At 50.4% G+C, this 27,091-nt stretch overlaps 1 protein-coding gene across 1 annotated transcript in view; it reads right to left on the bottom strand.

The window, feature by feature from the left end:
* The window catches only part of GFOD1 (glucose-fructose oxidoreductase domain containing 1), a 109,914-nt gene extending 82,842 nt beyond the window's left edge, over nt 1-27,072 (bottom strand). The window contains exon 1 of the mRNA XM_029944528.1: nt 26,598-27,072. Coding sequence (XP_029800388.1) covers nt 26,598-26,850 — 253 coding nt within the window. The 5' untranslated portion in view covers nt 26,851-27,072. The remainder of the gene's footprint in view (nt 1-26,597) is intronic.
* Nucleotides 27,073-27,091: the final 19 nt, after the last annotated feature.

The raw sequence follows: 27,091 nt of genomic DNA, 5'->3' as shown, positions 1-27,091 counted from the left end.
AGATGAGGGACCATTTGTGATGGGATTTCTTCTAAGAAGTGATGGGGGGTGGTAAGAAAAGCCCAAAGGACCACCGTGGTGGCAACCAATAGATCAGGCCAGTATTTCGTGCCTCAAACGCAAGATGGGCAGATGAAGAAAGGGACATGTGGGAAGGGATCCAGAGATTTTGTCCCGTCTTTACCAACAGTTAGGAGATGAATTATGACTCTTCAAAAGTGGTTGAATCCTATCCCCCAGTATTTCAGAATTAACCTGAAAATAGGGTCTTTGCAGATGACCAAGGGATGATGAGTGGGTCCTAATCCAACGTGATGGGTGTCCTTATAAAAAGAGGTCACAGGCACATGTACAGGGAGAATGTCATGGTCAAATGGAGACAGAGATGGGGATGATGGCATCTACGAGCCAAAGAACACAAGAGTGCCAGGAAACCACCGGAAGCAGGATGGGGCGTTGAGTGCAGTCACCTCACAGCCCTCGGAAGGAGCCCACCCAGCTCACGCTGCGCTCTGGGATTTGCAGGTTCCGGGACCTCAAGACCATAAACTTCTGTCATTCAGGCCTCCCATTTTGTTACAGCAGCCCCAAGAAGCTAATACACCAATTATTATCACTAACATGACTAATTATCATTCTTCAACACTGCCAGGCGCAAGACCGATGCTGAGAAATGATGTCCGTGGCTCATGCTTTCCTGCTGTCATCCAGTTACGGTCTAGATTTCTACAGGTGTCTTTTATGCTCAGGGTCCTTCCCCTCCCCACCAGCCCTGAAGCTCATGCCTGGTGCCAGGTTAACAGGCCTGAACATGAACTTGCCACTCACAGAGTCGATTCTGAAAGGCTCCTCCCCCACCCAGCCGGTGCCGACTCTCTGAAGCGGGACTGATCTATTTGGTCCCTCGTCCCTCCATCAGGGTCCCAGGGCAATCTGACCCTGGTATCTCAGTCAGTAATGGTCCCACCAATTTCTGTTCCCTCTAAACTCAGACATGGAATCCAAACCACTTGCTCCATATGGGGGGAAATGATCAAATTAGGACAATAGCTGAGTCTGGCCCAGACCCTCCTATCTCTACCGAATATGCCTACATCTCTCTCTCTCTCTGTCTGTCTCTTTAAATGGTTATTTATCTTTGAGAGAGAGCAAGCATGCGTGAGCAGGGGAGGGGCAGAGAGAAAGGGCACAGAGAATCCAAAGCGGGCCCCACACTGACGGCAGTGAGTCCAATGCAGGGCTCGAGCCCACGAACCCCGAGATCATGACCTGAGCTGAAGCTGGAGGCTCAAACCACTAAGCCACCCAGGTGCCCCCTACATCTCTAATTCACAGGTCCCCTCTCCCCTTTCTTCTGTGATAGGTGCTCCCAATAGGGTCATACCACTACTTTATCCCTTCTATAAACCACAGTGGTTAACTTTAAACATATACTTGCAGAGATGGTTGGAAACACCTCCACAAATTCCTTGATGGCCCTCCCATCGAGAGGGGTGATCTACACCCCCTCACCTTGAGCTCAGGGCCTCTGTAACAGCCTCAGTGAGGAGAATGTGATAACGGCATGACTTCTGAGCCTGGGTTCGAAAAAGCCCCACGGTACCATCTGCTGGGCTCTGGGACATGCGCTCTGGGAACCTCCAGCCACTCTGTAACAAGTCCAGCTACCCCCTAACATCTTGTGGGGAGACATGAGAGAGAAGGTGGGGAGCGAGGAGCCCCCTGCCCCGTCCCAGGTGTGGGAGGAACCTTCGAGAAGATCCCAGGCCCACCCACCACGGGACTGCAGCAAGAGAGGAGACGCCGAGTGAGAATGATCTAGCGGAGCCCAGCCACCCATGAGTCGGCGAGCAAAAGAAAGGATTATTACCGGGCTTTTTGCAGTTAATGAACTCAGCCACTGTCTCGGAGAGGTGTGTCAGCAGCTCTGGCTCATTGTCATGATTCTTGTGTTGAGTGCTCATCCATCAGTACGCGCACAGTAGTCCCTCCCACACCCCCTGGACAGAAGCTCATCCCTCCTAAAACCTCTCCTTCTCCCACCCCTTCCCTCCCACAGTGGGTCCTGTGGGTCCACGTTTCCACGGCCTGTGTTTCCTGAAGTGACCTCCTGTCCACCAGCCACACCAAGTCCTACCACTTCAGCTGGCCTCCCTGCCTCCGGTGGCCCACCACCCACCAGGCTCTCCTGCGCTGCCACCCAGGGGTCTTCCCAACACGGGGTTGGTGGTGTCCCTCCCCACCAGCGGGCGGCACTCAGCCCCTTGGGCTGGTGGCTTTGACAATGGTCAGTGCTGTTCTGTGCCCGCCCCCTGCTCCACATGCTGCCTAACTCACGTTCCCCCCAGACCCCTTCCCTACTCAGCCTCCATTTGAACGTCACAACTTATGTAAAGATCCCCTCTGGGCCCCAACACCCTGCCCCCTCCTTTCCCAGGCTAGCAGCAGCCTGTCACTGGGACCACAGCATGTCCCCAGGGAGCCCTTTGAGGGCAGGACCCCAACTTGCTCTGCCTCTAACAGACTCGAAATAAACGTTTGCAGCATGTTGCTGAAGTCAACTTCAGCAAGTCGAGCGGCGGCCTCCCTGGAGGCCCCCAGCCTCCTGGCGTTGGAGGGAGAGGATTCCAGGGAGAGATGAAGGTGATCGGATCCCCGCCCCCCACCCCCTGGCCAGCCCCAAAATCTGCCTTAGGTTTTGTTTCTCACTGCTCAGGGTGATGGGCACCAAGGACACCCATGTGTGTGGGTGACAAGGACGTCAGTGGCACACAATGAGTCACAAGTACCCCGGGGCACCTTGAGCTCATCATGCTTGAAGTGGGGAGGCAGCATGCAGCGCGTTTAAACATTGACTCTGACAGTTTTTGTTTTGTTCTGTCGTTTGGTGTGGTTTTTTCAAAGAGTTTATTTTTAAGTGATCTCTACACCCTACGTGGGGCTCAAACTCACAACCCCGAGATCAAGAGTCGCACATTCCACCAACTGAGCCAGCCAGGCACCCCAGCTTTATTCTGATTCTGTGTAATGTCTGTCTTTGATTTTCCAATGTCAACATTGTGCAGCGAGAGCACGGGAGATTGTCTGTGTCAGATCCCCTACACGTAAACGCAATCCCTTTGGTTACAAGTACAAATTTCTGTCATGTACAGGCGCCTCACTTAATTCTCACCACCACACTCTGAGGAGGGGGATGATCTTCATTCACAGGTAGAAAAACAGAGAGGTTAAGTAACCTGCCCAATGTTGCTCGGCTAGAAACCGGCAGTCAGGACCCGAACCATCCGTTTGGCCTATTACACTGCTGCACTGCCTTTCAGGGCGCATGGGTGGCTCAGTCAGTTAAGTATCTGACTTTGGTTCGGGTCATGATCTTGCAGTTCATGAGTTCGAGCACCACATCATCATCTGTGATGACAGCTCAGAGCCTGAAGCCTGCTTTGGATTCTGTGTCTCCCTTTCTCCCTCTCTGTTCCTCCCCTGCTTGCAATGTCTCTCTCTCTCTCTCTCACGCGCGCAAAAATAAAGATTAAGAAACAATTTTTTAAAAAATTGCTGCGCTGCCTCTCAACTTCTTCAGGCCTGACAAGCTGAGCCCCAGGGTACTGGTGACTCACTCTGCCCTCCTGGTACACACAGATGGCACAGGAGGCACACGCTGGCATCCTTCCGAGGGGCGGGAAGGCCAGTCTTCCGCATGCCGCCTTCCTTGGTGGAGGCTGAGCCTGGCTTGTGCTTCCTGAGGGAGATGGGGCGGTGGGGCGAGTCGGAATAAGGGAGGAGACTCAGGGGATCCGCGGCAAGGGAGACAGCGAGCCCTGTGCATTCGAGATCAAGGAGGAAACCAGCACGTCACTCACAGATGCGGCCGACAGGAAACAGCTGCTGGAGGAGAGACGGGCGATGCGGAGGCTGAGCAGTGCTGCCTGCTCTGGAGGGTGGAGGGTGGAAGGTGTGAGCTGACGGTGGATGGAAAAACAAGGCGGGGAGGGTTGCTCTGGCTCATTAGCCCACGGAGTCGGCACTGGAGGAGTCGCAGCTGTGAGGGCTGACACAGGACACCCGGGGCACTTCGATGGCATCGATGGCATTGCGGCATGGTCTGCACAGGGCTGGACCTGGGGGCGCAGACGCTGCCTGTCCCCTCTTGCATGGAGTGCCCTCCCTCCGTCCCCAGCAGCTCTAGCCCAGGGCTGTGAGGGGAGCAAGGCTGGGGGGCTTATGCACCCATGGGGAAGAAACCAGATAAATGCTCCCAGAAGCCTGGGGCCACTTAATTCCAATCAAGGGCTGGTTATTTAGGGTCCTGCCTAGAATTTCTCTTTTAACCCCTCCCATCAGAGCCAAGATGAATTGGTAGAACATCTCTGAGGGCTGCTGGGATCAGCACAAATCAATGGGCTGTGCGCTTCCCACCCGGCTCACCTCCGGTCTGGTCCACAGCAAGGGCCTGGGAGAAGAAATCACTTGCTGAAAAGTAAAATGAGCTGTGACGTGCCCTGCCAAACCCAGCCTCAGTCAAGGTTGATTCTTATTACTGGGACTTTTGGGGGGGAGACGGAAAAGGAGAGGGAGAGAGGGAGAGAGAAATTATCTCTTCTCCGGTCCATTCCTGGGTCCCTTAATTTTCCCAGCCGGGCCTTGAGGTCAGTGAAATCATGGGTCTTTTGAAATGCCAACTCCTAGAATTTAAACAAATTCTGCCCTCCTCGAACATAATCACTAGCTTTGTAAACCACATGGCCCCAAAAATAACATGAGCCCACCTCACGGCTAACCTATGCACCCAAATTCCCACTGCGTCTTCCTCTGGGCCAGGACACCTGGTCTGGAGGGAGGAGAGAGCAGGCGGCCTCATGTTGGGGTTATGGACGCCATCCACGGAGCTCAGCAAGGCCGGGAAGATGGGCTGCTAATTTCATTAAGCAGAAAGCGTCTCTCTTTTCAAACTGTCAAGTCACACGGGTGAGCAGTTAAGCAACTGTAAGGGAAGAAGGGGAAGGTTTCTTACGGAGCATTTAAAAATGCAGAGTGCATTATCTGCAACACCGCCCGGGGCTCTCGATTAACTGCATGCCCCGCGTCAGCATCCAGCCTGGCTCTCCTGACACCAGAACCCAGAAAGGTGCAGCTAAGTCACGGTGTCCATTGCAGAGCCCAGCATCCCACTGTAAGGATGCAGCACCCAAGGCCTGGCGGGTGTGGGACAAGGGAGTGTGGTGAGGTAGGGGCTCACTGCATCCAGCCGGTTAGAGGCAGAGGCAGGCACCCCAGGTCTGCGCCGTCCAGCCCGGAAGCCACTAGCCCGATGCAGCTACTCACATTTAAATTAATTAAAATGGAATGAAATAGGGGCACCTGGGTGGCTCAGTCAGTGAAGCGTCCAACTTCAGATCAGGTCATGATCATGTGGTCCGTGAGTTCAAGCCCTGCGTCGGGCTCTGTGCTGACAACTCAGAGCCTGGAACCTGCTTCGGATTCTGTGTCTCCTTCTCTCTCTGCCCCTCCCCTGCTCACACTCTGTTTCTCTCTCTCTCTCTCAAAAATAAATAAGCATTAAAAAAAATAGAATAAAGTGTATAAAATTTACTTCCTCATTTGCCTGGCCACGTCTCACTTGCTCAACAGACCCACGGGGACAGTGTTGGGCAGTGCAGAACAGAACATTTCCATCGTCACAGAAAGTTCTACCTGACAGTGCCGCTTAGAATCACAAGACCCTCCAAGCTCTTTCACTCCCCCGGGGTCTGGGTCTCATGTTTACCGCAGGTTTCCAACCATGAAGCATCTCGAAATCAGTTCGGTGGGGCAAATTCAGCTTTCCTTCTCCATAATGAAATAGAAGAGAATAGAAAATATCATAGTGCCTCATTTGCCAATGAAATACGGTAATGCCAGGACGTTTTTCAGTTTTATGCAATTTTATTGCTACACAGACACACATTATCTATTATCTATGTATTTACAGTTACATAGCTACTCGGCCCCAGTGTAAAATGTATTCCCTCCTGCAGGTCAAAGTCTGAGAACGTCAGAGCCTGTCACTACAGCGTGATCTTGTCTATCGATATTTACATGCTTTTGCCCCCATGCCTCTTCCCCTTTTCCAGATGATTCAAATCACAAGAGAATGAGAAAGAGTGATTACCCCATCGCACCACACACGGGTTTTCCTCCAGACCTGATTTTCCCTGTGTGTTCTTCCCTATTCATCCATTTCCCAGGCTGGCAACTGGAAGGCTCAGACACTTGTCTGGGCTCCAGAGCCCACGCAGGAGCGGGGGCAGAGGGGAGGGCGGGCGGGCAGACCCACAGCTGAGCAACACCAATTTTGCAGCTCTTCTCCATGCACAGCAGCGCAAAGACTTGTCAGAACATCAACAGCAAAGATTAAGAAATGCCCAGACACCTGGGGGGCTCAGTCGCTTAAGCCTCTGACTTTGGCTCAGGTTATGATCTCATGGTTCATGAGCTCGAGCCCTGCATCAGGCTCTGTGCTGACAGCCATTCTCCATAATGTGGGTGAGCCTCATCTAATCAGTTGAACGTCTAAATAGACGAAGACCGATCTCCCCTAAAGACAAGGGAAGTCGGCCAGCAGACTGGCTTTTGAACTTGAACCACAACACCAGCTCTTCCAGGGTCTCCAGCCTGTTGTCCTGCCCTGCGGACTTCAGGTTTGCCAGTATCTGGCATTCACCACTGCACAAAACAATTTCTGAAAATAAATCTCTCTCTCTATACATGCACCCTCCTCATTGGTTCCGTTTCTCTGGAGAAACAGAAGTTTCTCTGACTAACACGCACACGTACTCTGTCCAAAGAAAGCCTCCTCATTGTTCAAGGCTCTCTGAAATCCACCTCTCTGTAAAACACCCCCTGACTTCCTCTGTGGGAACAATTTCCTCTGTTATAAGAAAGTTTGAGAAGCACTGTTTTAAACAAAGCCCCTTAACTGGGAGGACCATTAAAATATCCCAGCGCCTAGGGACCACCTGCAGAGACTGATGTAGTTGGTCTGGGGTACGGCCTCAGCATCAGAAGGTTCAGGAACCAGGGGCTCCTAATGGGCAGCCACACTGGAGAACCTCCATAAAGGAACCCCTTATGTTTTTTTAATGTTTTATTTTTGAGATAGAGAGAGACAGAGCATGAGCAGGGAGAGTCAGAGAGAGAGGGAGACACAGAATCCGAATCAGGCTCCAGGCTCTGAGCTGTCAGCAAAGAGCCCGATGTGGGGCTTGAACCCACAAACGTGAGATCATGACCTGAGCCGAAGTCGGAGACTTAACCAACAGAGACACCCAGGCGCCCCAAAGGAACCCCTCATTTTTATAATAGGAATCGAGACAGCAGAGTCAAGAGATCATGTCAGGCCACAGAGCGAGTGACTACCAGGAACAGGACCCCACCGAGGTTTCCTGTGTCCCTGAAAATGTTAACGAAAGAGAAAAAAGATCCGTATGCACGATCAGCAAATTTAAAACGAAACCTGAGCCATCCAACACCCAGCTGACAAAGGACATGTTGTTACACCGACTGCCTCCTTTGTAAAGAAGAGCGGACAGGATTCTCCACAAACTCAGCGAACCACTCAGTGGAGGCTGGATCTCAGGAACCCTTCCCATTTATAATGACTGTCAAGCCCTGAAGCCAATGTAAAATCAGTGCTGGGAAAGACAGGAGGAGCCACCCCCACTGCCCGGTCTAGGGTGACCCGAAAATGTCGCACGCCAACACAGATACTACTCCCACTGGCTTCTTCCTTTTGTTCTGGTCCCCGATCTGTGCTTCCATAACTTCTGGGAAAGGTGCAAGATGACGCTCTTACCACGCCTTCAGAGCGTCCTCGCCATTACGGCATGGATTCCCTAATCTGAGCTGGGAAACAAATAGCTCTTTCCCTTCATAACTCTCTCTCTGGGGGTTATCTGGATGCTGACCTGGTGATGTTCATTCATTCTGCTGCCAGGGATTACGATCAGTAACAAGAGGCTCCCCCCTCCCTTAGTCACGTCACGCACCCTTTTAGGAAAGGTGACGACAGTCGGAGGGGCCCATCCTGATACGGGCATGGACGCTGGTTACTCAAGAGTGACAAGGTGACGTTCTCTATGGTCCCCCTCCCCCTGGCCTCTGTAAACCATCCCCAGTACCATGTCAGGCCTGGAGCTGGTGGGGATGAATACGCCTTTGACACTGACATGAACATTCCTCTGACATGAATACTCCACTGTTGCTGACAGCGCAGCGGTTCTTTTTGGGCAAAACTACAACTTTCCTTCTTGCAACGGAGCACGCTCTGCTTAATGAGGCGCGGCAGAAAAAGCTCGCCCCCAACGCACACCATGCCAATAAACGTGTGCCCAGAAACTATACTGAACTGCACAGAATTACCAGCCTGACAGCTGGTAGCAGGAAATGCCCCTGCAGATGTGTTCTCGGCAGTGACATTAACAGAAGAAAAAAAAACCCTTACCATCAAGGGCACAAGGCACATCAGCAGACACACTCACACACTCACACACACACAGTTGGCCAAAAGCCTTCCCCCTTAAGCCACACCAATCATGCCACTTTGCCCCCAAGATGCAGATAAAGGTAAACCTGCTTTCTGGTAGAAAGAGCTGTGTGCGTTTGTGAAATAGATTAAAAAAAATAAATAAAAGTCAAACTAATCAACCAATCTGGCAGCAATAGTCATAACACAGTGCTTAAAAATATTTACCAAACCAAATAATTCTGGCCGGTGAGTACCAAGTGTTTAAGTAAGTTACTGGAGTAGACAGACAAGGTAGGAACTGGCAGGGACTCTTGGGCATCCAACTGTGGCCCCTGCATGTCACCATTATGGAAACAAAAGTCTCACAGGTGAGGTCACTTGCCCAAGGTCGCACAGCTAATTAGCTGTAGTGTCTGGACAAGAACAGCTGTCCAGGCTCCCAGGCCGAGACGCGGCCCAGAGAGCAGTTCTGGCAGGTGGTAACGAGTTTTCTCAGCGCTGAGGGTCTGACACTGCCTCCCGTCTATACCAGGGCAGGTCTGGCTAAATAGAAAACTTCCCACAGGAAACAGGAAAAGGCAAACACAGTGAATACACCGCTCCTGTATTCTTCTGGAAGGCAGAAGCCTACGAGTGCCTCACGCTCCACCCTGGGCCAGGTTCAGAAGGCAGAGAGAAATGTTGCTACCGCACCAGCCCTTTGCAGCGGTGTTTGGGTCGTGGCTGTCCAAGGTTGGAATTACAAATAAATTACCCTATAACCACAAGACTACGGCTTCTCCCCAAATTCAGAGTCACATCCAATTATCCCCCTGAAAACCAGCAGAGCTCCCCGACCTTTACACATCCACTTCTTAGAAGATTGCTTTTTCCCTTGGGCCAATGCTGGACTAATTTTTGCTTCCCCACAAATGTCTGCACGTGCCTGAGGAGCGCTGTCCCAGATTCAAAAAAAAAAAAAAAGAAAAAGAAAAAGAAAAAGAAAAAATCACAGACTGTAAGAACCAGAGAGTCACACCAACCAAACAATTTTCCCCCATGCTATTGTCTTTTTTTTTCTTTTGGAAAAATAAATTTATTTTTTCCATTAAGATCAAATTTTAAAATAGAAAATTTAGCGAAGAAAAACCACCCATAATCCCACAACCCCATAATAACCGTCATTAGGATTCGGGCTTATTATCTACCAGACTTTTAGTTTGGGGGGTAGGTAGGGTGGGTGTGTACATCTGTGTGCCCCCAATAGGTCATCATCAGGACATAGAAATATTTCTGCATCATTTTTTTTTCTTTACCCACAATTATATCATAAAAATTCCCCATAATGCTGCAGTCTTCCCATACCTCATTTCAATGTCTATTAGGTATTTAATCAGCTGGTTTTGCCCACCTTTACCTAACGGTTACCCTGCTGTGAAAGTTCTGTGTTAGTTTCCAGTGTTTCAATAACATAAATAAGGCTTTGCTAAACACTACTGTGTATGTAGGTTTCTCCGTAGTTATTATTTGAGGTTCTTTCCTTAGGATGTCTTCCCAGAAGTCAACCTTCCCCATTTGACTCACTGTTGGAGAAACCCAGCGCCCCAAGGAGTAAATATCTGATAAGCTGAAAGGAGCAGTCTCTGGAGACCCAGGATGGATTAGCTGTGTGAGCATCGACAAGCCACTCAACTCCTCCGAGACTCAGTTTCCCTGGGGCATCAGGAGATAAGTCCCTCAAAGCCCGTCACGGCGCTCTGCCCGCCAGAAGCGTTCTCTCTGCTACTCCAGGAGGCCTCCCACGGATACAAATCACCTAGCCAGTCTCCCTCCTGCTTCTCTGCTTTTCACAGCAGCTGCTTCAGAAAATGACTTGGTGAAAGCCCGCCACGGGACCTAATTTATTCCAGCAGGTCAAGTCCAAGGTGCGTAAAGCAGGCAGTGGTATTGGCTGTTCTCCCCCTGTCCTTGGCACCTGCTCTCTGAATCCAGGTCAGCCATGGAATAGCACAGACCTCGCTGCATACCTGGGCGGGGGGGGGGGGGGGGGGGGGGGGGGGGGGGGGGGGGGGGGGGGGGGGGGGGGGGTGACCATAAGGTACTGTGACAATAATAAACACACACACACAGGCTGGGACCTGGGGACTTCCCAGAAGCCAGGATGTGGGGGAGGGAGTCTGTTCGTGTCTCCTGGTCTCCAGGACAGTAAGGAGGCCACTGTGCCTACAACCACGGACACCTGCAGGTAACTACACTGCACTGGGCCCAGAGGGACCGGAGCAGACACAGCAGTCTTGTTTCAGTCCGACCCAAACAACAGTTTGCCATGTGCTTTCGGCCTCTTTTAACAAGGAGTTCTAATCAGCAGAGCAGGAGAGACCATTAAATAACATTTTCTCAACCTTTCAGCACACAGAGTTCCACATCTCCTCAGGTGTGAAATTAGACGTGAACTCCAGTTCCATCATCACGTCCCCCTTTTCAGATCGCATTTTTAATGTTTATCTATTTTTGAGAGAGAGAGAGAGGCGTGCACTCAGAGGAGGGGCAGAGAGAGAGAGGGAGACATAGAATCCGAAGCAGGCTCCAGGCTCCAAGCTGTCAGCACAGAGCCCGACGTGGGGCTCAAACTCACGAACCGTGAGATCATGACCTGAGCCGAAATCAGGAGTCAGAAGCTCAGCTGGCTAAGCCAGCCAGGCACCCCCGTATCTCATCCATGAAAATCATAGAGTCTTAGTGCATATGGACCACAGGTCTTGCAATATGTTTTGCTGGCTACAAGTTTTGTAGTCAGGAGACCCTATGTCAAATTTGGATTCCACTTGTGAGCTGGGTGAACCTGACCAAAAAAAAAAAAAAAAAAAAAAAAACCAACCACACAGCACTTCACAGGAACAACTAGAACACAACTGCAAAAACCTACAGTTATTTGATTCACTACCAAGAAAGGAAAGCAAGCCTCTGCCAATTCAGTGAGGACATGCCACCGTCTGGAAGACAGACCTGTGTTTCAGATGCTGAAGTGTGAGGATGCGTGCCTTAGAGTCAATGACACGTGATGTTTAGCCACGCTACAGCTCTGCTTCTCACTTGTAAGCTGTCTGCCCACCTGGAAGGCGGCTGTGGGGCGGGGGGAATGAGAGGGGACGGAACTGCGCCTGACTCTGGTACGCACTGAGGGCTCGATAAAGTGCCAGTTCCTCCGCCCATTTCAAAAGTGATGGGTACGGATCCTGGAATTACAAGGAGGGAGGGAGGAAGGAAAAGAGGGAGGGAGGGAGGGAGGAAGAGAAAGAAAGAGGTGCAGTGGGTGGCTCAGTCAGTTAAGCACTTACTTCAGCTCAGGTCATGATCTCAGGGTCATGGGTTCAAGTCCACGTCAGGCTCTGAGCTGACAGCGTGCAGCCTGCTTGGAATTCGCTCTCTCCCCCCATGTCTCTGCCCCTTCCCGCTCACGCAAGCGCTCTCCCCCTCTCTCAAAATAAATATATTTTTTAAAATAAGCAAAAACAAATTAAAGAAAGGGAAAAAAAGGGTGAGGAGAAGCTTCTGGATAGAATATAGACTCTTTCAGGGGCGCCGGGGTGGCTCAGTCAGTTAAGCGTCCGACTTCAGCTCAGGTCACGATCTCACAGTTCGTGGGTTCGAGTCCTGTATTGGGCTCTGAGCTGACAGCTCAGAGCCTGGAGCCTGCTTCGGATTCTGTGTCTCCCTCTCTCTCTGCCTTTCCCCCACACATGCTGTTTCTCTCTCAAAAATAAAACATTAAAAAAAATTTTTTTAAGAATATAAGCTCTTTCACAGTAGATCCCATGTCTTGCACCACTCTGACCTCGCCTCACCCCCGCACAGTCCAGAACACCACCACACACCTTGTAGACACCCAACAAATGGGTGGGGAGTACAAATGCTGAACTAGTTTGAAAGTGGATACCCAAGCAGGGAAGTGCTGGCAGAGGATGTGGCCAGTGCAACCCCCCTCCCCCCCGGGCTTCCCCAGCACCTGGACAGGACAGGTACACCTGCCAGTGTGGGCTTGCCCGGCCGTGGGGGCTGGGGAGGAGAAAAGGGAGTGTCAGCAGCTCGGTGCACACCCCCCTCCCATGGAATCACCCCTGCAGGCAGGCTGTGGATGGCGCCGCTGGGTTGGATAAGCACACACGTAGACTGCGTCTCAGTTCCGCAGAGAAAACAGCACGGAGGTACCCCCGGGCCTCCCGGGGAAAGCCAGGCTGCCTGTGTGTCCTCCATGTGAACGGCTGTGCATATTAAGTCAGACAGGCGTCATCCCCAGGGGGCTCGAAACCTGTCCCCCAGGACTCTCTGAGAGCAGTGCCATGCGGTGTAAACAAATGTCCCACGTGGGCGGTGCTAGAAGGAGCAGAAGTTTAGACAAACAGAACCGTGTGGCATTTTATTCTTCCCTCCAAGCTTTTACCTGCTGCTTTCTTCCCCTCCCCTCCCCCAGCGCTATTTGAAAAGGGGAAGCGACAGAGCAGGACAATGAGTCTCGCTTTCCACCGCCCACTTTGGATTACTCATATTCATGCAGGAGATGAGAGGGACTGCGAATGGCACAACTCATGTCCGATCCCTGCTTTGCCCTAGACTTCAGGCAAGCGACATTCTGTGGACTGGCGCACTGGCCATGCGTAGACTCACACCCTCGCCAGGCACACTCACTCCCTCCAGCACCAATTAGCTGGGATTTCGAGTCCCAGCACCCCAAGCAATGCTCACAGAAATGGGTAATGCTTTGGGGCGCCTGGGTGGCTCTGTCAGTTAAACATCCAACTTCGGCTCAGGTCATGATCTCACAGCCTTGGAGTTGGAGCCCTGCGTGGAGCTCTGTGCTGACAGCTCAGAGCCTGGAGCCTGCTTCACATTCTGTGTCTCCCTCTCTCTCTGCCCCTCCCCTGCTCATGCGCACATTCTCTCTCTCTCTCTTAAAAATAAACATTAAAAATTTTTTAAAAACAATAGGAGAGTCCTTGCTAATAGAGAAGGTCGTGCCCACACCTCTTTAAACTACAAATTACTCATGATACCAAATATACTGTGTAGACAATCGTCCTCTTCCTGGGAGAAAAGGAGGCACACCCAAAAGTTTGGATTTCTCAAGAATCCGCATCTAGATGGAGCATAAATGAGTGCTGTGTTCACCACTGTACCCCATCCTCGGTCAGCGCCTTCTGGCAGAACTTTCTACAATGATGGGAAGGTTCTATGATGCACTGCTCAATATGGAAGCCATCAGCCAGCCACACGGGACCTTCAAGGACTTGAAATGCAGCTAGGACGACTGAGGAACTGAGATGCTTACTTGATTTAGTTTTAATTTATGCACATCTAAAGAGCCACTTAAAAAAAAAGAGCTACATACAAGGGTACAACTAATGGCGAGTATGTTGCAAAGCACGGATCTAATGGCTGGTATACAGCTGGTGTTCAATAAATATCTGGTCAACGGAAGGGACGGCTGGGTGGCTCAGTCGGTTAAGCATCTGACTTTGGCTTAGGTCATGATCTCACCATTCCTGGGTTCAAGCCCCACATCGGGCTCTGTGCTGACAGCTCAGAGCCTGGAGTCTGCTTCAGATTCTGTGTCTCCCTGTCTCTCTGACCCTCACCCGCTCACACTCTGTCTCTGTCTCTCAAAACATGAATACATATTAGAAAAAAACAATGTTTTTTAAACCATCCCCTCTCCCACCATGGCAAAGCTGACTATGCTCCAGGAGTCTCACAAGCATGGAGCCCTGGTCTCCTGAGGTTGACAAGTGCATCCATCCACCTGTCATGCACGCACTGTCCTTCTCCAAGGAGATTCCTTCATCCTTCCTCAAGCAGTGCATCACAGCCCCACCCCTGCACTGCTTGTACCCAAAGGGGTTCCCCTGTACACACAGAGACACGCACGAACCCAGAACCTGAGCAGCCCCTCTCTGCTCAGCTGACTCCCCTCTCCACCACAGCATGGCCCCCCGGCCCCACCGCACAGGCAGCTCCTGCCTTTACAAGGCCTCTCGCTGAATGGATTTCTGCAGCTCTTGTCACACCATATGAGGCGGCCATTTGTGTTCCTCTCAAGGGTGTTCCTTCCACTGATCCTGCAAGCTGCTTCCTTTGCCTGCCCCGGAGCTGTGTCATCTGGGACTGTCACCATTTGGAACAGAGGGGACAGAAAAATGTAAGTGGAACTTCCTGCTGATGCGGCGGGGGAAGGGGTGAATTTGCCAGCAAAAAAAAAAAAAAAAAATTTTTTTTTAATTCTAGATGAGAACAATATTTTTTTCAATTTTGGACATTCTTTTTTTTAATTTATTATTTTAATGTTTATTTATTTTTGAGAGAGACAGAATACAAGTGGGAGCAGGGCAGAGAGAGAGGGAGATACAGAATCCCAAGCAGGCTCCAGGCTCTGAACTGTCAGCACAGAGCCCGATGCGAGGCTCAGACTCACGAACCGTGAGATCATGACCTGAGCCGAAGTCGGATGCTTAACTGACTGAGCCACCCAGGCGCCCCTAAATTTTGGACATTCTTAAACTCCTGCAACTTTGTCCTAAAAAGTCAATTACAGGAACATAATTTTCCTCAGAGTGTTGCTCCAGAAACAGGTGGTTCCTTGAAAAGGATTTTACATCATAGAACCTTCTATTTCTTCCTTTTCAATTATTTAAATCCTTCCCCCCCTTCTGGGTCCAGTATAAGCCCCACCTCCTTCAGAAGGTCCTCCTGTACCCTCCCAGCTTTCAGGAATCCCTCTTGCCTCGGCTTTCAGGCAGCATCCATTATCTGAGGACTGCCTCCTCAGGGACCCAGCCTGCCAGAGGAGAAGGGCCCAGGGGACCAGCGTGGCCTTTCCTCACAGGCCCTGTTCATTTCATCTCTAACCTCACACCCAACTTCCCCTCTCAGCAAAACCAGAGCTCAGCAGTGAACTTTATCCAGCCTCTCGATCCAGCGCTTCTAGAAGACGGCCGAGCAGTAATTCACCACCTATGAGGGGACGCACCTCCAGGTCTTCCTCTGCTCTAAGTCTCTTAGCCACACACATAGCACTTTTTGTGAGGGAAATTCTCTGGGTTTAGTTCCTGCTTTTTCTCCTTCATTTTCGTATCCCTTGCGGTTTGGCACTGGGAAGCTACCTAGGTGGCTGACCCTTAACTGAATACTGACATTTTCGGGTTATTCAAACACTTCCTGGCCTGACTGTACCACAATTCACCCTTTTTACGCATACGTTTTGCTGCATCGTAATGTGTGTGCATATCCTTATCTCTGTCAGGAACAAAGACCATATCTTACCAGCGGCAGCGCGGCTGGTGACAGCTAACACAGTGCTGTAGGCATTCAACAGCATTTATTCCATAAAAATAAATAAAGAAGAGAAGCATTCTCCAGCCACTGGGCAGAATAAGTAACTAAAAGATCCTGGACCACCTCAGATAATATTCAACTTGGAAATCTGAACCTTCGGTGCAAGGCAGCGTGGGTGGCTCAGGAGGTTAAGCGTCCGACTCTGGATTTCGTGTCAGGTCATGATCTCATGGCTCGTGGGATCTAGCCCCCTGTTGGGCTCTGTGCTGACAGCACGGAGCCTGTTTGGGATGCTTTCTCCGTCCCTCCCCCACTCATACTCACTCAAGGGCGCTCTCTCTCTCTCCCTCGAAATAAACATTTAGAAAAAAGAAAAAAAAAACACACAAGAATTTTCAGCAGATTGTCAGGACCCGGGGCAATGCTGGTGCTCCAGACCTCAGCATCCGCTCACATGGCTGCCTTGCTTTTCTAAATAACGAACCATTTCCATGAATATTTGGCAAAGTTAATTTGAGTCGGGTTGAAGAATTCGTTCAGCTGTGTCTAGTTCCAAAATCAAAAAGAAAGGAAAGTATTCAAAAACCAAAAAAAATCCTACCCCCAACGGAAGACACGACAAGATCACAAAACCAATGCTTACAATTCAATAGGAAGAAGAAAATTCGCTTGAAAACAGCTCAAGGAATCTGAAGACACATGGCTGGCTAAGGAGCACACCAGAAACTTTCAACATCATTAGTCATTAGGGAAATGCAAATCAAAGGCATGAGACAGCACTATGCTCTATCATGGCGCTGCTCAAATAGGCTGCCCATACCAAGTGTTGGTGACGGTGGAAAGAAATTAGAATATCCCTACGTAGCTGGTGGGAATATAGAATGGTACATATCAGGTAAATATATATTAAAAGGTAAATGTATACCTACCATACAACCCAGCAATTTCACGCTTCGATATGTACCCAAGTGAAAAAAGAAAAAAACCTGGGTCTACAAAAAATGTGTATGCAAATGGTTACGGCAGTATTATTCATAAGAGGTAAACACGGAGGGCGCCTGCGGGGGCTCAGTCAGTTAAGTGTCTGACTCTTCATTTCAGATCAGGTCAGGATCACAAAGTTCGTGAGTTCAAACCCTGCATCAGGCTCTGCACTGACAGTGCAGAACCTGCTTGGGATGCTCTCCCCTCCCCAGCTCTTGCTCACGTGTTCTCTCTCTCTCTCTCTCTCAAAATGAGTAAACTTAAAAAAAAAATAGCTAAAAACTGGAAGCAGTACAAATATCCATCAAATGGTGAATGGATGAACAAAATATGCTATTTTACTCAAATGTTACTTGGCAATAAAAAAAAGGAGTAGATTTCTGATAGATGCAACGACAGAGATGAACATCAAAAACATGCTAAGTCAAAGGCGGCAGACACAAAAGGCTCCATGTTACAGAGTTTCATTCATGTGAGATTTCTAGGAAAAGCAAAATGACAGAGACAAAGCACATGCGTGGTTGCCCTGGGCTTGGGGTAGGAAATGGGGACCCGCCGCAAACAGACATGAGGAAATTTTCTGGGACGTCAGAAGTGCTCTAAAACTTTTTGCACGATGGTATGCATGGACCGCACATCACTGAATCTCAGTGGGTGACTCTCGTGATACATAAAGCTTATCTCAAAAAAAGTATTTAAAAAAAGCAATGGGAAAGCTACTTTCCAACTTCATGGGGACTTCGAAACTTTATAGTTTCAGTTTGGGGGTATTATGCTAACTGAAAGGGCCTCTCACCACCATAAAAGCTACTGCAGGTGGACATTAGAAATTTTCAAAAAAAATTCCTACCATTTTAAGGTAAAGCTCCACTGACAAATGAGGAACTGGTCAGGGCAAGAGGTCCATGCGGTCTCAGCAGTGAGAGTTCTCCCCCAACTTCCCCTCTGGTGGAGTCTTCAACCAAAAAGATCTTTCGTCTTCAAGGTCTTCCTGTCCTGAGGACAACGCTCGGGGCGCTGTCCTTGGAGTGCACGCTCACCGGCTGAACTCAATGGAACAGCATCCGCACCAATGAGCCTTGCCAGCCCCACGCTATGTGACACATCTGTCCGGTGTGTCACTGCCCAGCTCGCCTGGCCAGGTGGACGTGAACCAGGCAAATTTTGTGTTCGTCAGAGTACTCCAGGGAAACAGAGCCAATACAGGGTGGGCGGTGGATGAGGCAGAGGCGGGGAGAGAAAGGAACGGGGGAAGGAGATGGGGGAAGAGTGGGAGAGAGGGAGGAGAAGAGAGAGAGGGGAAGGAAGAGGAGGGAGGGAGAGACTACTATGGGTGGGGGAGGGAGAACAAGGTAAGCTTATTTTTAAGAAACTGGTTCATATAATTATGGGGACCGGCAGGTCCAAAATGTGCAGGGCAGACTAGCAGGCTGGAGACCTAGGGAACAGGCGATGCTGCAGTTTGCAGTGTGAAGGCAGTCTGAAGCTAGAAATTCCTCTTCCCCAGGGACCTCTATCTTCTTCCTGACTCCTGACTCCCTGGAGACCCTACGCTCACACCTGGATACAAAGTGTCTATGCCTCACCGCAGGCTGCTGCCAGCACACACCAAGCAGGAGGTGCTGGGCCATAAAACTCCGCGGAGCCGGTCAAGTTCACCCACTCTCCCATCACATATTTTACAAACACACACACCCTGACTTTAATAATAATGACGATGAGCTTGGCATTGGATCATCACATGCGTTTTTCTTCTTTCAGCTGTTTTACTGAGGTTCCTATAAAAAGGAGCAAAGTGCCAAGTGGATATTTCAAGAACGTGGCTAAAGAACCTACAGTATCAAGAAATGTATACATTTGTAAAACCTTCTACCAAGTGTGTGTTCTTAGAATTAGCACCATGTGGGAGTGTAGCCCAGCTCGGGATGCTGGCTCGGGATCCCTCCACCCCCACTTCCCTACAGTAGAGGGTCCCCCATGTTACAAGATGACCTCCAAAAGACCCAGCCAGGCAAGCATCAGGCACAAGCAGGGGCAACGGGAAGTGGGGACCTATGATATCTGTATTAGGGGGTCCGGGCCACCATATTTGGTGTTCTGTCCACCACATGGACCCACGAAGCAGAGAAGGCTGGTCGAAAGAAGGACAAGTCAGGGGCGCCTTGGTGGCTCAGTCCGTTAAACATTCGACCTCGTCTCAGATCATGATCTTGCCGTTCGGAGTTTGAACCCCGCATCAGGCTCTGTGCTGACAGCTCAGAGCCTGGAGCCTGCTTCAGATTCTGTCTCCCCCTCTCTCTCTCTCTCTGCCCCTCCCCTCTCATGCTCTGTCTCTCGCCATTAAAAGTGAATGTTTAAAAAAAAAGAAGAAGGACAAGTGATGAAGCCAACACAAGGAGAGAAGCAGAGCACAGAATGATAAAATTCCAGGAGTTCATAGTTTCCAGGCACCTCCTGAGACCCGAGCTGTGCCCCTGCCCCTAAGCTCCGTGGAGGACCCGGCATCCTTCTCACAGGGATGATAAATCTCTGCAGGAGCATGGTGAGGTCCTGGGAACACCAGCACCTTCTAGATCATGTATCTGTGAAGCAAGTACTGGGTCCTCAGCAAAGTCCACATGTGGAGCCTGGCTTATGTACATTGCCTCTAAATAAGGATAATAATAATAATAATAACTTTCAGCTGTATTTTCTGAATCTAGCAGGAGGGAATCACCTCTTTTAAAAATATGAAAAGCAAATCTTCAAAAGTACTATGAGGGGGGAGGGGGTGGAGCCTTGCATGGGGCTCTGTACTGAGTGTGGAACCTTCCTGGGATTCTCTCTTTCTCTCTGCCCCACTCCCCTGCTTGTGCTCTTGCTCTCTCAAATTAATAAAAAAAAAAAAAAAAACCCATTTGGAATAGATTGCAGAATTGATCACATTGAGAAGAAATAAAATAACATTTATTGAGTTTATTCAGATAGTGGGTGGGGGGCATGGGCTCTTTACACACCCCCTCTAATTTTAATTGTCATACCAACCTTGTATGATAGTATCCTTTTTTCTTTTTTTTGAGAGAGAGAGAGAGAGAGAGAGAGAGAGAGAGAGAGAGAGAGAGAAAGAGAGTGCAAGCTGGGTCGGAGGCAGAAGGAGAAGAGAATCTTAAGCAGGCTCCATGCCCAGCACAGAGCCTGACGTGGGGCTCAATCTCAGGACCATGAGATCATGACCTGAGCTGAAATCAAGAGTGGGACACTTAACCACCTGAGCCACTCAGGCGCCCCCTACGATAATACCATTAAGTCCATCCTATTGGCCAGAAAACTGAGGCTCGGCAAGGATGGCTACACAGTTGTATCCTGCCAACCTACTCTATCATCAGTTCTGTGAGTCAGAATCTCGTCTCTTTTTTTTTTTTTTTGCATTTATTTATTTTTGAAAGCCAGAGAGAGAGACAGAGCATGAACAGGGGAGGGGCAGAGAGAGTAAGAGACACAGAATCTGAAGCAGGCTCCAGGCTCTGAGCTAACAGTCTGCATAAAGCCCGATGCGGGGCTCAAACCCATGAACCATGAGATCACGGCCTGAGCCAAAGTTGGACGCTCAACCAACTGAGCCACCCCAGTGCCCCAGAATCTTGTCTCTAATGATGGGCGACGACTGCCCTCAATCAAAATATGTAACTAACTGCCAGTGTATTTCCTTCTTGGTGAAATCTTTAAAATAAGCTCTTTAATTTGACCATTTTTTTCTTATTATTCTTCCCTAGTTTCAGCATCAAAATGTCCATTTTCTTCATTTGGCGGTTTCTTACTTCAATTTAAACTTCTGCAGAATCCTACATTTTCAAAACCAGATACCATCAGCAAAATAATCACTCAAGTGCACCTAATTTCAGTTAGACGAATTAAGATTGGTCAACCTTGACTTTTCCTAACAGCACAGAGTCACTTCTGCACGGACATGATGCCCCAGGGCTCCCTCAACCCTCCGGCAAACTCATACACCAAAACCACTGCCCTCAGTGCTGAGTGGGCAGAAACTCAAGAGAGAAAAACGCAAGTGCCTTTTCCACACTATATTCGGAGAGAAAAACATCTCAGAAGGGACTTCGAGGGGGGCCTAGAAAAATGGGTTTTGCTGGGATCTCAGAACGGTGACTGCCAAGTACAAAAATGACGTCTGATTACCTGCAGCTGTCTCTCTCTGCGTGCGTGGCAATAATGACCATCCTGTTTTCTGTCCCAGCAGCCCTGTCCGCCTTGAGTGACTGTGACTATGGACACTGTGACGAAGGGGTGGGAAGGGCCTGGAGCTCCAGGGAGGACGCCAAACAAATCGGGGCAAGGTCAGTGGGCAGGGCCATCAAAGCTCAGAGAAACCACAGTCTTACTTGCCAACCCAAAGGAGCCTTCCTTCCCCCTGGTTCCAAAAACTGGGGCAGGGCAGGAAAACAGATATTTTAACATGCTCCCCCCAGGTTAATTATTCACGGCGAGGTGGGTCTTGTTTTCCCAAAGGTAGAGAGCCATCACATCTCCGTGTCCAGCTGCTCCAACACCCACATCACCCAGGGGGCCGGACAGAAACTCTGAATCTTGGGTCCCCCCTGGAATCTGCCTGTTGACAAGCTTCTAGGTGGTAAGACCACATGTGACTGACTGGGAGCCACTGGGGGACCAACTGTGGTTTATCGACGGATCCATCCTGTTTATAACCTTTTGCCTTCCCCAAGCATCCATTCATTAAAAAGGCATTCATTTGCCATTTAGCAAATATTTACAGGGTGCCTACTAGGTGACTCAGCGCCTGGCACTGTCTAGGGGAGATAAGGCCACCCCGGTGAGCAAAGCGAGCATAGGTTCTACCCCTAAGAACTTTCCTTCCAGCTGGGGAGCTAAATACTAAATAGGAGAAGAAGCAGATGAAAGGGGTCATCATGCACAGCGACAGTGCGACCAAGAATGTCCAGAGGACCCAGAGGTAGAACTGAGAAGGGTGGGAAAGGACTTTAAGTTGGAAGAGGAGAATCAGAAAGGCCTCTCTCTTGACTGACTCGTGAAAGTCAGAATGAGCTCACCACTCAGAAAAGGGAGGGAGAGCCTTCCAGAGGGAAAAGCCAGTTTGCAAAGGCCCAGCGTCAGGAAAGGGGGCTGGTGTGTTTGAGGGAAAAGGCCCAAGGTGCTGGAGGGCAGTGAGCTTGGGAGCGTGGATGGTGAACAAGGAGGCGACGGCGATCAGTAGGCAGGGCCAGGTCAGGCCAAGAAAGCGAATGGCGCCCAAGCACCCTGGGAGACTGCACTGAGAGGCTGTGAGCAGGGAATGACAGGGGCCATATATACATACATATGGTGCTCGCCTCTTGTAGAGAGACAAGCCTGGATAAGGAACATGCACGGACCTGTGGCTCACTGCATACTCGAGGTGCTGCAGGACCAATTGGAGACAGCTGTTGACTGACCCAAAGGCTGGCTGGGAACCTGTGCTGATTTGGACACACAAGGTGAGTGATACCACCCTGGCTGCCTGTGGACACCAGGCAGCCAAGGGCCTGGCGGGCAGAGGCACACGAGGAAATCCACAAACAGCAGTGTCATTTCAGATGCCAGTTAATTTAGCAACATCTTTGTTAAAGGAAATGAGCACATACTTTTTGACCGGCCCCTGGCATATCTATCCTACAAGCACATTCGTGGGGGTGCAAAATGGCATAGGTTCTGGGTGATTCGTTACATGTTTGTATAAGAAAAAGATCAGGAATGACCCAAGCGCTGAGTAATAGGGAACTGGCTAAAATAAACGTCGACTTATCCCTGCGATGAAATACAATGCAGGAAAAAATAGGATACTGTCATACACTGTTTTTATATACGTGTAGTTGGATGTGTGTGCGAGTGTCTTTTCAAGATTAACATTGTTGCATGACAAAAGTATATGAACAGCCTGGCATGTTACTAGCTTTGTAAAAAAAGGTTTTAAAAACCTTTAAAAACACATTTAAAATTTTCACTCCATGAATATATAGCCTATTCAAAATAACTAAAGTTTAAACTTTACACAAACACACCAAAATAGGTTTGGAAAAAGATGGCAGCATGGGGTGCTGAGACCACCTTAGGGTGCGGGAGGGTTGAGATGGAGAAACTGACAGACTTCCAGGAGGAGGTAAGATGGGGGCGGAGTCTCCCAGGATGGACAGGCATCACTCACAAACGCAAGGCAGAAGGTGTTCCAGACAGAGGTATGGACAGACAATGGAACAGGGTCCATTCAAGGGCACGCTAGTAGTTTTGCTGAAGCTCATGGGGTTCCAGAAGAGGCCAGCAGGGTCCAAGCCGGGGCAGGCTGACCTGAAGCCAGCTCTTGCCTGACATGCCAAGCAGTTGGGACTCTTCCTAAGAGGGATGAAAGGGAGAGGAGCGCCACAGTGACACGATCCAGTGCGCAGTTCTTCAAGGACTGGTGAGGAGGGGTAGGCTGGAGCCTAATTCAGAAGCCGAGGTATAGACTTCATTCCTTCTATGGAGGACGTAGTGATAGCGAAAAAGGAACAGATGCGAGAGGGAACTGATTCCATGCGTAGGGTAAACAGGAATAAAGGATAATTTTCCGGGCTCACACGAGCTCCGATGGTCTGAGAGAAGAAACTGAGGAAAGAAGCAAGGTTAGGAGATGAGAGAGGAAGAAGGCAGAACTGTGGTGTTCACACCCCAGCAGCATCCCCTGGAACAATCCCACTCAGGTCTCTGGGTTTTAGTTGCCTTCCCTGTAAAATGGGGTAACCTCTATCTCAGAGGACGATTCTCATCCCAAAAGATAATGTTTTCCACACTGCACCCACCATACTGCCCGGCACATGGTAGGTATTTAGTAAGAGGCGGCTCTGGGCACTGGAGAGATTGCACAGAAGAACGGTAGGAAAGTCTCCACCACAGAGAAATGCCTAGTTCACCAAAGTAGGGCTTCCAAGGGAATGTTTAGAAATTAAAGGAGGATATAGGTGATTCTCTCTCTCTCTTTTTTTTTTTTTAGTTTATTTATTCGAGAGAGACAACGTGCAGGAGTGGCAGAGAGAGAGAGAAGGAGGGAGAGAATCCCAAGAAGGCTCACGCTGTCAGCAGAGAGCCCAATGTGGAGCTCAAACTCATGAACCATGAGATCAGGACCTGAGCCCAAACCAGGAGTCAGACACTTAACCGACTGAGCCACCCAGGTGCCCCTAGGATTTTATTGATTCCAAGTGTGTTCCTCAATGGTCCCCAGACCACTCCTTACCTTGACAGGTCTGAGACCAGGTATGAGTATGGAGAGAGAGCCACGGACCACGGGCCACTGCTGGGCAAGCAACTCAAAGCCCAATCCTTTGCCAAAAGGAGGCCAATTCGCCACAACCAGTCGAGACCAGCTTGTTTCAATTCCAGGCAAACCCCAGCATCTATAAACCCGCAACGGCCAGAGCAGCTCTGTAACTGTCTGGGGTGTTTCACTTCCTGTATTGTGGGTGCTGAGCCTCTAACCATGCCGGCAAAGCACGCGGAGATGCCTACCACGCTACATACTTGCAGGTACGTCGTGAGAGAGTGACCTGGGGATTTTCCGGTAAAGATGAAGTGGGGAATGTGACCAAAGTCCAGCCACATCGGAAGTTGTTGCCCTCCCCCTTTATTTTCTGTAATCACAAACTATCTCAAATGACCTGCAAAATCCCGAGTTTAAAAAAAAAAAAGCTCAAGACTTACTACAAAACATATATAAACAAAACCATACTTCTTAGTCATGCTTATTACACTAAGTCTCTTTCCTAAGCCTCTTTGCTTAGCTTTGAAGAGGTAACTCCTGTTAGTCTTGTCAAGGGAAAAAAAAAGTCATGGGGGCTTTTGAACCCCCACTAAGAACAGAAGTATCCAGAAATGTATAATTTGTGCCACTTCTCTCCAGCCCCGAGCCCCCAAATGCTCTCTCGGCTGAAGTAAGAGATGGTCAAGAAACAGGACCGTGCTCGTCCCCCAAATTACCACACTCCTGGTGACGTGCCTTCAGGGTGCTGATCTGCAGGGCTGTGCTACCATAGTGGAGAGAAGCGACATTACAAAGTCTCTCTGATATGACCAGGCATAAGCCCTCCAGTAGAAACAGAGCTCAGGACAGACCTGGCAGGTCCCAACTGGCCTAATAGATTTAGGCCATAGGAGGGTTATGACCTATTTGACAATGCACAGGTCTACTGTAAGCCCAAAGGTCAGCTACCCAATATATATATTACATCAAACACAAAAGAGAGCCCGAACCCAAAGACATTCAGTTCAAGGCCAAAGAAAATAAACAACAAAGGACAGAAAGTTAATAAAATTAACATGAAACCGGACAGCCTTGGGCAGCCACCTTAGGAATTCTATCTGATGTCCCCGGCTGAGTCAAGAGCAGAATGGCCTAATTTTTTTTTTTCACAAATGCTTTTCTAGGAAGAAAGGGTTCTCCCTTCTGGTCTTAGGTCTCTGAAGTTAATTAAAATGTACGTTCACTTCACCTACCCTAAATCCGTGCCCGTTTTTAGAAAATAAAACATGCCTTCCCAGATTACATAAATTCCCATGGACGTCTGGATACCATCCCTGTTTTTCCCTTGAAACTTTTCTGTAATGTGGCGTCCTGGGCCATACACATTGTCTCTTTCCTCATCAATAAAAATTCCAACTTTCAAGGGTGGGCGGTAGGCGTTCTGGGAGAATTAGGAGGGAGCGATATTCCAGGGATTGTCTTAGGTATGTATGCGTGAGAACTGCTGATGGACAAAATATGCGCCTTTTCCTCTGGGCACGCCGAAGCCGCGGCTGGTGTGTGCTCAGAGATTGTCCAGACTGCCTGGCTTATGGGGGGAGGGGGGGCGCGGTGGACCGGATGGCGAGGGGCGGTGAGCTCATTCCCAGTCTGCTTGTCAACATCAGACCTGGGAACTTTCCCCACGGTTATTAAGGAAGGACTATCACATGCTCCAACGTGAAAGGGGCTGCGTGGGGCCCTTCCCCACACAAAGCATCCATGCCTCTGAAACTACTGCGTCCATCCCCTAAAAATTCAAGATCTATTATCTCAAACCCACGCAGAACGCAAATTCCTGAGCTGCCACGCTCGACAGCTAAATCGCCCTGGTTTTATCAAACCGGCCGTTTCTAACCCATAACCTTTTGGAAGACGTCCCCACAAATCCGCATCCCCCCAATCCAACGACTCCGGCCGTCCTTGCTTACAGCCAAGACTTAATAATTCCAGCGGATAGTCAAATTCTGATCTCACACCAAACTAACAAGAGAAAGAAGCAAACTGGCCCAGAGGGGCGTCACTGCTGCTCCGGATCAGGCGGTCTCCCGCCCAGGAAAACCAGACACACGTGCGGGGGCCCTTTTTGCTGGTGTTCCGGGGCGCGCACTCGCCTCTCACAGGCGCGCACCCCCGCACACGCTCGGGGCGCTACCGGCACAGCTGGGGACTGAGTTTCCCCTCCCTCACGGCAGCCCGTGCCCAGTGCTCCGCATCCGATCAGCCTGGTCGACATCAGGAACACACGCCTCCTCCAGCCTCCGCGCCACACACGTGGGAAGGCGCGTCCAGGTGGTGCCACAAGGGAGGAGAGACGCGCAGAGGCTGGGAAGGCCGGGAAAGGAAGAAGGAGGGAGGTCCCAGTGGCCTGTGGCATCTCGGGTCGCTGGGCCGGCGTAGATGCCTCGGAAGCTTCGAGGATGGAGAGGGGGTTGAGAGCAGAAGAGCAGCGGGGAAGGCAAAGAAGCCTGGAGGGGGCGGGAGGGGGGGAAGGGGGTCGCTCACCCAGGGTTTTGACAGCGATCTGCCTGGTGAGGGGCGGCGGCAGGTTGATGCACACCAAGTCCACGTCCTGATGCAGCAGCACCTCGTCAATGCGGCTGGTGTAGAAGGGGACGCTCATCTCCTTGGCCAGCTCCTCCGCTTCCTCCTGCGTGCGGCCCCACAGCGCCTTCACCGCGAAGCCCTCGTCTTTCAGCAGCGGGATGATGACACGGGCCGTGAGGCTGGTGCCGAACACGCCCACCCCGGGAAGCATGGCTGCTCCGGTCCGCCGGGTTGTGCTTCAGCCCAGATCTCCGGTCCAACACGCTCACGCACGCCCCTCCAGACACTCCTGCGCCCGGCTCGCCGCGGTGCGCCAGCCGCCCGTGCACCGGGCAAGGCGCCCGGGTGCCCAGAGCGCACCGAGCTGCAAGGCGGAGCAGGCTCGGGGCGCCTCAGCGCGGCGTCTGCTGCAGTGTTCGCCACGCGGGGCTCTCGTCCCTCCCGGGGGCGGC

Source organism: Suricata suricatta, chromosome 7 (genome assembly GCF_006229205.1).
Source record: "Suricata suricatta isolate VVHF042 chromosome 7, meerkat_22Aug2017_6uvM2_HiC, whole genome shotgun sequence".
Lineage (NCBI taxonomy): Eukaryota > Metazoa > Chordata > Mammalia > Carnivora > Herpestidae > Suricata > Suricata suricatta.
The sequence above is the reverse complement of the archived record's forward strand: the minus strand, read 5'-3'. Positions and strand labels throughout refer to the sequence as shown.